Genomic DNA, 14,558 nt, shown 5'->3' on the forward strand with positions numbered 1-14,558 from the left:
TCTAAAGAACTGACAGTTTAAGTGATGCACAGATCAGGGAGGTATGGAGAAATCAGACTTAATAAAATTAATAGAAGTACCATCTAATTGGCTAAAAAAAAATAACCAAACAGACAATACTTCCTTATGATGTTTTGAGTGCATGTGCAACCTGCTCAGTCAGGCTCCTCCGTGATCACCAATGTAGAGTTTCTGGGAAACTGGGGAAGTGCCGCCATAACACATCACCAGAGTTCTTTTAAAACCTGTTTAAACCTGTGGATTTTAAATTGAAGTTCTTTAGCGGATCAAATTTTTCCATTCTCATTAACAGACATGATCTGTTCATGGTGAGAACTGCATCTCGTTATGATGAAGTTTGTGGTGTGAACAGGCTGCCTTGGCGTTCTCTGAGCTCAGCCAGGAGTTACAGGCAAAATCGGAAAGTGCAAATATAAAAATATTCCTCTGGGCTTTGGAATATGCCAAAGGCTTCAATCTCACCAGTATATATAAACTCAATGAGTACACAATACAGGCACCCAGCTGTTTTTTGTCATGCTTTTAAACTCCACTGGAACTGTTTAGCTTAATAGCAAATGCAGTGACAGATACTTAGCATTAGCATAAATTTTGTTTTTCAGAGACCTTTCAATGCCAAGAACATCAGCCATCATTTTTCTTTTCTCCTTTTTCCATTTCTTAATCTCTTTGGCTTCACCAACGTGTTTTTTTTTCTTTTAAATCAGATTTAACTGTTTTCTCCTCTCCTTTAAAGGACAGAGCGTTTCGCCCTCACCTCTGCATTGGCTCCATACTCGGCGCACTCGTGTAATCCAGGCAAATCCCCTGCATACAATCTTGTTACAAAACCATAGGCATGGGGTTAACTTGGAATGGTCACGAGCCAAGCCCTTCACTGCTTCTCCTAAAATAAATTGCCGCTAATGCTGCTGCCATGTGGCCAACAAACATGAGCTCACAGCAGTCTTTTGATTTCCTATTGCATGCTTTCAAGTGTGCTGGCTCTTAAACAAGCCTTCTCCTCCCACGTTATTTGTAGTTTATCTCCTGAGTGGTGAACTTGAGAAGCATGCAAGTGTGTCAGAAGAATAAATAACTTGACTCAGCTGTCCACCCCAGTTAGCGGTTCCCCAGTGCTCGCATCGTCTCCCGGCCGCGTTAAGCGTGGCTCTACGGTGATGTGCTGGAGATGTGGTGGAGGTTTGGGGGGAGAGCTTCCTGGCAGGCTGCTCAGGACACAGCTGCAGGACCTGAGCATGGCTCCAGGCTCCCTTTATGTAGCAGTGGCCCCTAGTGGAGGCTGCTCGGGCTCTTCCCGTAAAGCCCAGTTCCCATTTCCAAGTTGCTTTTAAACCTGAATCACCCAGCAGAGCTGTGGAAAAATCCAGTGAGTTGCTTCTCTTCTCTGGTTTTGTTCGCTAAAAACTAGTGTTTGAGCTGTTAAACAGTAATGCACGTTGTAGCACTGGATTAAAGGATGATGCTAATTACTTCCTTTTAAAAGTTCCTCATTGTTTTCCCAGGTTCTCTTGGCATTTGCCTGTGCGAACCGATGCTTTATAAAGCAAATCTGTGGGAATGTAGCATTTTGACTTCCACATTTTAATGTCTCTGTGCGATCTCAGATTGCATAGTATAATTGTGCATAATACTTTCTGTAGATCTGTAATGAAAATCTTCAGACATCATCTGAAGCAAAGGATCTGAACTTCTTATTGCAAATATTGGCAGCAGTGCAGTGTTTGTGAGCACAAACTCAGAGGAAGCAGGTTGATACGTGTGGAGTCACCTTGTCCCTACAACTTAAACAGTGAGATAAGAAAAGTATGCTGAAAGATATGAAACCCATGTGTGTGTATAATAAAGTTTTCACTCTGATTCTTTTTCATTAGTTTTTATAGCATAATCTCTTAGTAGAAACCAGCGAAAATGTTGGTTTCAGGGGGCTGAAAAACAGAGTAGATTGCTGTAGGGGGGCGACCCTCCTGGCTCTGTGTAGGTGAGGGCCTCTGATGGGATTGTCCATGTGAATCGATCTTGGTTTCCCACTGTCTGCCCTGGGATGTGAGTTCATGTTACAAGTCTTCTTTGTGACAGGTTATGTTACAAGCCTCTTAAAATTAACTCTAGCAGATATTGTTATCACAGGTCCTTAAACATCAATTACAACATTTTAACAGCATCACACTCTTTGTGCAACTTTTCCTTGGAAGATAAAAGTGGCATTTAATCAGTATCGAACTGGAGTTTTGCTCAGTGTTAATGTTCTTTACTTTAAAATCTCTCTCTCCTTCTTCTAGTTCTCACCTTCCTGGCTGTAGTACTCCAATAAATAGGTACTACCTTGTTTTGAATCTGACCCATGTTCCCAGTCAGATGTTCTTAACTCGTGCTTGTCCTTTCTACCACTTGGCAAATCTAAAAACATGTTGCTCTTTGATTGTGCAAATGTTATCTCAAGTCATGCTTGACTTGTGTTCTTCAGGAGAAGCATTGAAGAGGCAGTTTTCTATACCTTCTGTGAAAAATATCTTCATTGCAGGGAAAAAAAATATGCCTTTATGCCTACTTAAAAAGTTGTCTGTTGTGTGTTATAATGATGAGGTATTTACAAGTACAGTGTCCAGAAAACAACTTGAATTATTATGTTGACGTTGCAAAAGATCTTCATAAGCCCTTGGGAAGCAACTTAGCTTCTGAAAGCTTAGTGGAGAATCTGTTAAATCAGCAAAAGAATATTGAATTCCTGGTTGAGATTTGAAAAATGCTTGTTTCCAAAACAGAGTATGCTGAATTATGTCTTCCACTGCAACAGCCAACCAAAAGACAGAAATGTAGGAATAATAAACAGAATGGAAGTATAAGCCTTTGTAAAAACAAGGGGATTTTAATGTGGAAAAATTTACAAGCTTGAATATATTATAGCATCATTCTGATTCGAAGAAACAAACTTCTGGAGAATGATATATGTAACCAAGTTTTCATCACTAGCTTACTTTGATTTAAATAGTTCCAAATGTCCGAAGCCACAGGCTTTCTGAAGTAGAAATTATCACTTTTTTTCTTGTCTGTCCCGTTGATAGAAGCATACAGGGAGAAGAGCCTCTATGCTAATGAAATAATGCTTTATCTTCGGTCATTGATGCTGATGCTCTCAGGAAAACAAACAAGGAATGTTGCAACCTGATCCATATCCTTTCCGTGTTGCATGTGTTTGGCCACCTTATCTCTTGTTTGGGGAGCAGGATGTGATGGCATCACTTTGTTCTGTCTGCATAATGAATTGTGGCTTTTTTCTGTTTTCAGCAATGGCTGGACATCCTACTATTTTTTGTGATCTTTAAATTATGTACACGTCTGGTAAAAATGTTAGTAAGCTGCGTAGTCAAAGATTTCCATAAAACCGGGTCGTAGATTAGCCATGTCATTTTGAAATGATGGTGGGTGCTGCAGAACGTACCCTTTCTGCTAGTTCTTTTTATTCCATGCAAGGATATGGAGGCTCTGTTGTTACTAACAACAGTCAGTAAATGTTACTGTTTGGGTTATAAAATGCTTTTCAGTGGTGTTTCCTAAAGGAGGTTGAGATCTGCTTCTTTGATGTTTTTTGACACGTGTACACATGCACGTTTCCCCTCCCCAGCTACCATAATCTGCACAATAACTTTTATTTGGCTGAGTGCTTCCTTTTAGTTAGCTTATTTTATTTTTGTTAAGAGATCAGAAAATTAAATTGTTTAATCTTGGGAAAACATTTATACATGAGAGGAAAGTTTTATTAAATTCCCTAGCTTGCGGCCACCAGGAGAAGAGGAGGATAAAAGCCAGCCCAGGTAGAGTCCTGCAGAATCAATAGACCTAGCAGAGTACTCCTGCTGAGGTCATCCTTACATAAGTAAAGCTGTGGTATTTTTGTCAGGGTAAACTTACTCTGGGGTAAACCCCTTTCTTGACTTAAAAAAGCTATATGAAGAGAAATAATGGGGCTGCAAATCAGGAATGGTCCATCAGTAAGTGGCTTAGTGCTGCTCACCTCCAACACCTCTGCACTAGCAAGCATTTATAAGGTGGGACAAGCTTGAAAAATATGAAACAAATTACAATAGAGATTGAAAGTAACTCCTGTGCTAAGAATTAATGGAGTATTTCCATCTCAGAGACCTTATGGATTTGATATCAAGATTAATGTGCTCTAATCTTTACTTCTAGCTGGTAACTGTACTGATGTCCTTAATATGCTGCTGCCAGTCTTCTTAATAAAACATATTTCTTGTTAGACACTTATTGATTCTTATTAGAGGCAGTGTGCTATTATCAGAGTTGCATCATCACGGGTTTTCACAGAAATCTTAGAAATATCTGCTAGTAAATGTTAGAATTTTGTAACTCATAATATGTTACTCTACATAATAGAAACTGGAACTGAGAACATTCCGTTATATTACAGCTTGAGCAGTTACAGTGAAACTGAGTACTTGGGGCAATAAATATCACAAGTGGGATGGTTATGCATGTAATGAATAGCAGTCTGTTCATATCAAGAGTTTTCTTTTATTCCAAGTTTTCCATTAAATCATTAAAACTGAAGATGTTAGCTGTCACCAGCATGTAAGATAAAGGCATGAAACTGCTCATCTTAACCATGACAGCGTCGGCAAAAAAATAAAAAATGGGTTGAATAAAAACTGCAAGGTGAAAACTGCATTGAAGAGCTATAAAATTAGTTAATGAACAAGTGTATAGTAATGTTGTGATAGCCATCTAATGTGAGACTTTGAATTGAACAGGTATCTGTTCACTAATTAGCACTGTACTGCAGCTTGAGCATACAAATGCATTTCACTGCTCAGGAACCCTTTTTAAAGATGACCTATGTGCTTTGAAGCCTCTATAAGAGTTAACTCAAAATTTAAGCATTTAGCTTCTCTTGTATTCCTCCAAGTATCTTTGTTTTAGATCCAGGTGACAGTGATCCCTAGTGTGACGAGAAAATAAAATCCCACTTGTGGGGGTTTTGTTTATTTTTTCCCCAGCTGAAGTTGTTTTGCCCCTCTAAGAGTTCTGTGTTGGTTGGTAAGCAGTTTGTGTACAATGCAACATGCCTTTTATTTCTCAAGAAGCCTTGCTGATGAGGTGTTGCATTGTCTAGGACAGATTTGTGATTGCCCTCCCATTACTGCTTTGAGATCACAAGAAGGAGGGAAAAAGTAAACACATCCTAATTGGACTAAATTTTCGTTTGAGTCCAATATCATCTATGATAGCTTATTCGTCAGCCTTAATAGATGACAGGAACAATACAAGTATTAGATCTTTCTTAGCAGAGTCTTTTCCACAAATGCTAGGGCAGCTTTGTTCTTTGTTGAGATGATTTTTAGTGTGAAATAGAGAGGTAGTACAAATCCATGTATTTGGCTGTCTAGTGTAAGCATGAATTTCTATGATGAGAGCAGTGTGGCTAAATTAATGTTTAGCCATCTCTGTTCATCTGTCTCACTGGTATAGCACCCATTGCAAGAGCAGTTTAGGTTTGGTGTGGTGGAATGTGCAAACTTTTTTTTTTATTCTGCAGATAACTAAGGTAAGTATCAACTTAATTTCTGCTTCAAAATTCTCGAATAAATCCTTTATTAAGTATCTCCTAGATTCTTTTTCCACCGTAACTTTTGTTTGTTTGAGTGATATGACTTTTAAAGCAGAGGCAGTCACAAGTGATGTATCATTCTTCTCACCTCTGGGAATCTTTCCTGGCAAAAGTCCTGATTTACTTCCCAGGCCCCTTCAGATTCATAATTGAGTGCTTTCTCTAGAGTGGATTTTTTCCCCCCAGGAAGACACTAGCTATATTGTTTTATTATTACTTGTCTCCTTATGTATTGATAAGATGTGATATGCCACTCTTCATTTACTGTAAAATATCAAAAGAGTAGATACATTGTCCCTCAGAGCAAATCCAGAAACACCATCATCAGAAGCTTGCTTAGAAGTGGGCAAAAATTGCTATTCATATTGTGGAGGTATGTGCTAAATATTTGAAGAATGATAAAAATGCTGCAGTCATCAAGCCATTACCCACTGTATTGGTCCAGCTTGTGGCACTGAATGCTTCTGCTGCAGAAACTCTAGAAGTCTGAGGTAACTGCACTTGACAGCATGGGCAAGTAATTTGCTTAGAGTTTACAAATGCAAAAGCATCTATCTGGCATTCTTGGCCACGCAGAGTTGACGATAACCATGGTGTTATGGGCAGTGCAAAGGTCTGAGAGGAGTTCTTGGTAGCTTTCTCAGCAAAGCTGCTGCTGATACAGGAGTTGATGCTTGGTTACTAACACTTGGCGTAGGAGAGCTGCAGCTCTGCACCAAGTCTGCTGTGCTTCTGCACTTAGGTGTAGGGCAAAACCTTGGTATGGAAGTGAGCCAAGGCAGTTTAAAGTGACTGTTGTCATTGTGGACTGGTATAAGGCTGTGTCAAGTAAAAGCACATTCCTCTTCTGTCAGCTATAAATACTGAGCTCATCTTAGCTACCCAAGCAGAGGCAATTACTGCATTTCTTTTCTCTGTTCTTGCTTTGTTCTCTGCTGAATCCACACAACTACAGCTCTGAGCTGAGGGCTGTAAAGGGAGAGTTTCCCCCCTTAGCTGGCATGTGACCCTTACTTCTGATACCATGGCAGCATGTGCTTCAGGGCATAAATGTGGGCTTTAGATTAAATGATGTCCTGACTGCTACAAGCAAGGAAGTGTTTTACTAAATTACAAGAGCAATCTTGTTATGACTGCACTAAACTTGTAAAAGGGTACAAAAGCAGAGGATAAGTTATTAGTTAATACTCTAATTCCAGCATAGGTCTGCCAGTAGCTGGTTTAAGCTATTTACGGGGCCCATAAGGGACTTCAGATCAGTTGCTGTGATAAGGGGTTCTAGTTTTCTAGCCTTTTGAAGAATTCAGTTCCAGTAATCCTCCCTTTCTTCCCTCCCTGAAGGTCATCACATTCCAGTTTCCTAGATTAAAGGATGTTACCAGAATTGTTGCACAACTCCTATTTGAGAACAATTGGCAGGGTGGTGTCTGAGCAAGCCTTCTTTGAGTGGTCTTAAAATGAAGCTGCGTACTGCCAAGAAAGCCAGCTGCTGGAAGAGTCTTGCAGTCCTGGCAGTCTTTCTAGGCCTTCAGTTGAGCAGATGTGGACAGAGCTCAGAGCTTCAGAAAATACTTGGGCTGGGAAGGGATTTTGAAGTCCTGTTTGGATGCTTGAACATGGTTTGGGTAGGAGTGGGATTAGTGGTACTGGTTACCTGGTCACTGCTGTCTCCGAGCACTGCTTGTGTCAACTTTGTGGCCACAGACCCATGGCTAAAACTGTAGTAGCAATGAACAGCCTGCTACACCTTTGTGCATCAGTGAGGCTGAACCAGCACATCTTAACAGATCTTAGCACTGGGTGCATGCTTTTTGCCTACTATTGTAAATCCTACTTAAATAGCATGTGGCATCACTCTTCACGTGCAGGATTTTACGTTGGATTAGGAGACGAAACACACTGACATGCAGAGGAGAGGAGCTGAATGCAATGCATGGAGAAAGAAAAATGCAGGATAAAGAACCTTTGCCAGGCCCTTGTTCAATACCTGGGTGCTTTGCTTACCTACAGCTACAGCTCTTTTTCAGAAAAAAAAGACATGTGGTAGGCAGTGAGAAAACACCACTAAATACACTTCCAGGTTCCCAGTAATACTGCTGTAGCCATGGTAGCAAGTTTTTATAGAAGTAATTATTTCATTAAACTGACAGGTGATTCTGGAGCAGAGTAAACACTGACAGGCTTTTGAGACCACAAACCTGAAGGCTATAAGCATCTTCCACATCTATTGCTTGCTGTAATAGGTGCTTGTGTGTGGAGGGAACTGAAAGATTTGCACATGAAACATCTCAAAGCACTCCTCAATCTGTAAGGACAAATCTAGAATCAAACTCTTTTTATGGGAAAAATGTTTACGGAAGACTATGAAGCAGTTGCCAACTACAAATTAAGGTTGCTCTTTAATCTTTAGCCTGGAAGGCTCCAAGCAATTTGGAAAGTGGTGTGAGTATATAGAGGGGAAAACTATAAAGGTGCAGAAGTTTCTTCTCCTGCTTGATACGCTGTAAACTTCCTGCTGTGTGGTATGGGAGGATCTGCAGCCCTGGTTGTGGGAGAGGGGCAGATCACAGCAGTGATACCCAGCGGTGTTCATTACCTTACCACTCCTGCAGCGGTGAAATTTCATGTTTATTTTGATGGGATTATAAATCACTGACCTGAAATGTTGTCAAAAGTTGTGCATTTTTGTGTAGGAACAAGTGGATGCAGCTTTCTCAGGAGGTACCATGGTACCTTTTTTTCCCCCTGATCGTAGATAGCTCTTTCCAGCTGTTCTTGGACATCTGTGTTTTTATTGATTGCCTGAATGTTAGAAATGCAAGAAGTGACATTTGGTCCACTATCTCTGGTCTCCTGGAGTAGGTTGAAGATTTTTGTTTGGTTGGTTGGTTGTTTTTTTTTCACCTCATTTTGCAGGCTGGCGTATTTAAATAACCAAGTAATAGGTTTGAAAACATAGAGAAAAAGCTGGGTCTCAGCTAGAGGATCTGATCTAATATGAGCCAGATACAAAATAAGTTTCATAAGCACAAAATGCATTTGTGTTTTACTGAAATCTTGCTGTTTTGGGGGGAAGAGGAATTAAGATTCTGCAGAAACTCCGGGGGATAAAAGATTAAGAAATAAAGTTGTTAATGGAGGAGAAGAGATGTTTCAAATGGCAGCGAGTACAATTAAAAATACCAGTTCCTGCCCACTAATGACGGGCCAAGTTTTGCAAACTTAACAGGTTTCATTCTTTTTTTTCTTATGCTTCGCCTTTGATGGGATTTTGCCTTTGATTGCATGGTTGTGGGTGGAATGTCTGATACTCTTGGCTACAAAAACCATATAGGCTCTTAAAACTACATTTGTTCTGGCCTGGAGCATAGCTATGTGGGTGTGGATGTCTCTTTGAGGCCTAGCGTTCCTTTTGGGTAATCACCTTATGTTAGCTGCGACTTTAAAGGGAGACTATTAATATCTAGCAGCCAGCTTCACTATGTGGCATATATCAGCACCGGAAGATTTAGTGCTTCACTATATGAATTACTCATTTAGTGAAGGCTGTGGCTGGATGATCAGTTATCCAAAAATATATGCTGTGGACCAGAGACCAGCAAGTATAAATGTTACCTACCTGTCATAGTCTTAGAGCAGTGTTTTCTCTCCTAAATGCATTAGAAGATTAGTTAATCAGAAATGCATTATTGCATTCATCTGCTTAGCTGAGAATTTGTGGATCTTTTAGAATTTGACTGATAAATAGGCTGTCCAATGCATATCTGGGTAGCTGGAGTATTTAAGTTATACCAGCAATCCGATGTTCTCTGTACTAATTTTGCCAAATGTCAAAAAAAAATAAATTGGCTGAACACATGATAAATTGACCGCTGCTGCTGCTTGTGCAAAGTGATCTGGATTATCAGAGGTAATCTGTTTAAATTAAACCCAGCTCACTTTCACTGAGAAAGGTTAGGGAGCAGCCACATGATCAGTTCAGCAAGCAGATCTAGGAGAAAAATGGTAAATTGCATCAATACAGGCAGGCAGGACAATGCGTAGTGAAGAGCCTCAGCTGATACATGTTCAGTAACTATTCAAAGAGTAAGCAAACTCTTCTTCAACATGCAGTTATCAGTGAATTTTGAGCCAATTTTGCAGCTTGCTTAAAAACAGGCTTCTATATCATTTTGTTAGATTTGTATCTCTTGATACAATTCTCATGCAGAAAAACTAGGGAAGTTTTGGATTTGACAATTATGCTTGTCCTTTATGCATGTGTCAGTCCATTCAGCTACAGCCTTATCTGAAAATGAGTAATTAATCTTGATCGCATGAGAGAAATACAGATTAGAATTCAGTTTGTTCTAATTTTAAAACTTCCATAAGCACAAATGATACATTCATGGTCTGTACCTTAGCTAGAGGTCTTGTGCTGCAATTACACATGATTTAGGACTGTTGTGTTCATGGTCTTATCTTAATTTCTTTTCTAGGGAAAGAGTGTGTGCAGCAGCTAGCAGAGAACACAAGGTATTTCAGGAGACGACTGAAAGAGATGGGCTTTATCATCTATGGAAATGAAGACTCCCCTGTTGTGCCTCTGATGCTGTACATGCCAGCAAAAATTGGGTAGGTTTAATGGGGTAACTTCTCATCCATCTACTTTAAAGCTAGGATGCTAAAAGAATATTAAGACTTCTGTAAATGTAAGGAAAGAATGTTCTGTTTTTTACTTCTTGTGACCATTACTAAGTTTTGTAAAACATAGAAACTTCCTATTAGTGATCTGGAGAAAACTGGGGCTTGTAGCTTGGGGCTGCACAAGAGCACTTCAGAGAAGCAATTTGTAAAGCGTGACATGCAGTAGTAAAGCTTTGATTTTATTTATATATAGAGTGCATATATTCACTAAAGAGAAACTGAAATTGATTGGAAACTCATAAGAATGTTACTGGAAAAACTTTTCGACAGTTCATGGGTCAGGAGCAGTGAACATTTCCATAGCTGAACTTTGGAAAATTAAAAAATAACAACAATGATAATAAAATAAAAACACGCTACTACTGTAGTGATTTAATAGCTCAGGCATAATTATTGTAAGTACTAATAGAATGCTAATACATGTTTTTTTTAGAAATGCTTGTGGACTGCTGTGTGGATACTTAAGTCTGAAATTCTGCAAACAGGATATAACTTGTATATTAAAATATTTTGCAATGTAAACATCCTGATTTCATTGACAACTTGGCTTTGACAGCTGCTTTTTAGTGTCCATGCATAATGCAGAGTTCAACCAACACTTTCAGATTTGGAAAGCATAGCTTCATTTTAAGCAGTACAGAACACCTTTAGTGCTCTTCTAGCTCAGCTAGTCTTTGGTCTGGCTAAGCTGTATTCCGTGAGGGAACAAACATGTAGCTGTCTTCATGAAGCTAGATATGGTAGTCTTCCACCCTCCTCAGTGCAAGCAAATTTAAAAGGCCCATAAAATCTTTATGGGTGCTGTGGAGCCTGCGATATGTGCTGTCCAGCACACAGTGCATACTGTGTCTACCTTCCAGCTGTTCTACTAATCAGTGCAATCTTTTCCCTGGAAATGTTCATGGAAATGTTTGCTAGCTGAGCATTTGGGCCAGTAGCTTAGTTAAAAATAGGCAAGAGCACAGAGAGAATTGGCCATTGGTGTCTACATTGGGTCTACCTCATCCTTTCTTTCTCTCTTGAAGTCTGTTTCAAGTTTGAACGTACTAACTGGATCCAAAATGAAGTATATTAGGATATACTTATTTATAAAATGTTGCAGCAGAAGGCAGAAAACATTTAAAAAAAAAAAAAGTAAAAGGGTGTTATTGTTGTAGGTGCTCATCAATCTTAGTTCATTGCTACTTCTAAAGACAAGAAGGTCAGTTTAAAAGGGCTGAACCATTTATTGTGGCCTCTAGAAACACCCATGATTGCACTGCCATTATGGAAAGAATCTAGTCATTCCTCTCATTGCATACATGAAGATATTCTGTGACTGTTGAGTGAGATTTTTGCACTTTCCTCAGAAAAGTTTGGTATTACATTAGATAATCTTAATTTATTGTGGTGATTTAATGTTCCCATGATAAGCACTTAAGAAGTCATACATTCTGTGACTCCATAACATACCTGAATTTCATTTAATTGGTAGAAACAAACCATTTAGAAATTGCAGTATCATCTGCGCCAGGGGTCAATTCCTTGTGTAGTCCAACTTCTGAGCCCACATCTCAGTTTCCTATCAGAAATATTCTCAAGTGTGGGTTACAAATCCATTTGGAAACAGCCTGGCAAAAGACCAGCCCCCGCCACATACGGTCATCCTTGGTTTACCATCTTGGGATTGAAGTAGAGGGCCTTGTAATGAGACATTCTACCTCCACAAGAAAGCACTGGAAGCTCAGTTTCAGTGTAACTGGCTTGTTTAATAAAGGCCAATATGAGTTAACATGCTGAGACCTTTATGCTGATGTTCTGCCTCACCTGGTATCATTCTGACAATTTTCCTTGTTCTTTCTGGTAGTGCATTTGGGCGTGAGATGCTAAAGAGGAACATTGGTGTTGTGGTTGTGGGCTTCCCTGCAACACCAATCATCGAGTCCAGAGCCAGATTCTGTTTGTCTGCAGCTCATACCAAAGAGATGCTTGATACGGTAAGTGTCTCATCTTGTCTCCCTCTTGCTTATGCCTTCTATAAACAGAGATAACAATTCTGTTTTTTTGTGGTTGTTTTTGGTTTTTTTTTTGTAGACTGGTTTGCTGTTTGGTATGCAAATGAGTTGAACCTAATGTTCAAAGCCTTGTGTAGTAGAGCTGGCAATGACACCATCTCATTCCTTTCCCCAACAAAGCGGAATGGCTGCCTTCAGTAAATTTCAGAAACTTCTTCCCATTTCAAATATGCAAGAGGGACAGTTTTGTTCCCTTGAGACACTGCTTTTTCTCTTCTCTAGAGGCTCTGCCGTCAGTTCTTGAGCTTGTGAAATGGAATCTTTTAAAAGGGAGAAAAACTGCTGCTTCTGACACTAGATACAAGTTGATTTAAAAAAAAAAAGGCCTAAGATCCCACAAAACATCCGTATTCTTTTCAAGAGCAACTGCAAACCCCTTCATGTGGCCTACCAGTGAGCACATTTATTCCAAACATTACTATTCCAGCTCTTGTTTATGGCTTCAGAGCACTGTATCATAAATGATCCCCTCCTGAATGAGGCTGTGCCATGTGCAATGCCTTGCTGGCTCCTGCCCACACTAGGCATGTTCCAGCAGGAGCAGCAACCCTCTTAAAGGAGGTCTGTATCTCAGGAGATGCTACTTTAAAAATTAAGCATGGCAGTTACTCTCTGACTAATATAATCGACAGGGGATTTATCAGGAAACCTGACTATCCTTTATACATTTTGAATATGGTAACTACATTCATTTTTGAGTCTTCTGAATAAGACAGACATATACATAGTCTGTCCTAGGCTCAGTCAAAGTTCTCCATTGTGATTTTTCCAGTTCTGCTGTTCTCTGACTCAGAGCCTAAGTTACTGTGAGTCACAACCTTGAATTTAAAGAGGGTAGACTTTGCCCTTTACAGAGGCTGCATGAAATAATCACATAGGATACAGTCCTGAAAAGAGGAAGGGGTTGACTCTCCCCTCTTTCCCCCCCCCCACTCCTTTCTTTTCAGGACCTGAAAGGAATACAGAGACGTTGTCCTGAGCATGCAAAGATGAGGTCAGGAAAGCAAAAGTCCACTTGGAGATGAATGTGTTGAAGTACATGAAATAGAGCAAGAAGGGTTTTTTTTTTAGGGATATTTGTAGCAAAAGGAAGACTAAGGGAAACATGGGGCTGCTGCTGAATGGCATAGGAATCTAGTGACAAAATATATGGAAAAAGTCAAGTTACGTGCTACCTTTTATTGTTAGTCCTTACTGGTAAGACTTGCATTGAAGAATATAAAGGCCCATGAAGTCAGTGAGAAATCTTTGCAAGTATTTTAAAATATGTTATGGACAAGAAGGTGGCTGGGAATAGTCATCATGGAATTATAAAGGGGAAATCGTGCCCAGTGTCCAAGTATGATCAGGCAGTAACATTTCATAGCATGAACAGTGAGTAGGAGTTGTAATATAAACAGACATTTGCCAACAAGTCAAAAAAAGGTTTCAAACTTCCCATCCTTCGCTGCCACAGAACTTCTTGCTGTCAGTTAGCCTTTGTCTTCTCTGTTAGCTACGAGCTGGAGTCTTAACCTTACCAAGCTGTTTTCACAGAATATTTACAAGTACTATACTTGTTCTTTTCCAAAAACAATCTGCAACTTTTATTAGCCTGCTGAGGAAAAGAGTTTTTTGGTTTTAATCAACCTACTTACAAGTCTTTCAACTTTCCAGAAAATATTTCAAGTTTTGTGCATTTAACTCTAAAGATTCATTTCTGGAGTACCCGTGTAGGTGCTAAATGCAGTAAACCAAAATAAATACTTGTTTAATATATTAGGGCTTGTCTGCCTAAGAAAATTAATCAAGGACAAAATGAGGTGTGAATTTTGAAGTGAATGAAGAAATCTTGATTTAATTCAGCATGTGAGGGCTTTGTTCCAAGTTGGCATAAACCATTTAAAAGTTCAAAACAACTGAATGCTCAGAACACTGGCAAGGGGAGTTAATAAGGAGCAAGTCTTTGTGTCAGTGACTTTGTGTTGTGTTTGTCTTGTGTTGTACTGAAAGGGAGTTGATTTTAGGCAGCTAGTAATTAAGACAGCATCAGGCATCAGATCTGATCCCTCTGCTGAACTATGGCAACAATACCCAAGAGGAAAAAAATGAAATGAGTACAAGAGCTGGCAAAGAGCTTGTACGAGTCCGAGACAGGAGAACTGGGTAGCCCATCCACGTGTGTATGGATG

The 14,558-nt window shown here is 39.6% G+C and overlaps 1 protein-coding gene across 1 annotated transcript in view; it reads left to right on the forward strand.

Annotated features, from left to right (window-relative positions):
• Positions 1–14,558, forward strand: part of SPTLC2 (serine palmitoyltransferase long chain base subunit 2) — a 69,686-nt gene that overhangs the window by 52,370 nt on the left and 2,758 nt on the right. The window contains exons 10-11 of the mRNA XM_068683088.1: positions 10,126–10,261; positions 12,180–12,309. Coding sequence (XP_068539189.1) covers positions 10,126–10,261; positions 12,180–12,309 — 266 coding nt within the window. The remainder of the gene's footprint in view (positions 1–10,125; positions 10,262–12,179; positions 12,310–14,558) is intronic.

Source organism: Anas acuta, chromosome 5 (assembly GCF_963932015.1).
Source record: "Anas acuta chromosome 5, bAnaAcu1.1, whole genome shotgun sequence".
Classification (NCBI taxonomy): Eukaryota; Metazoa; Chordata; class Aves; order Anseriformes; family Anatidae; genus Anas; species Anas acuta.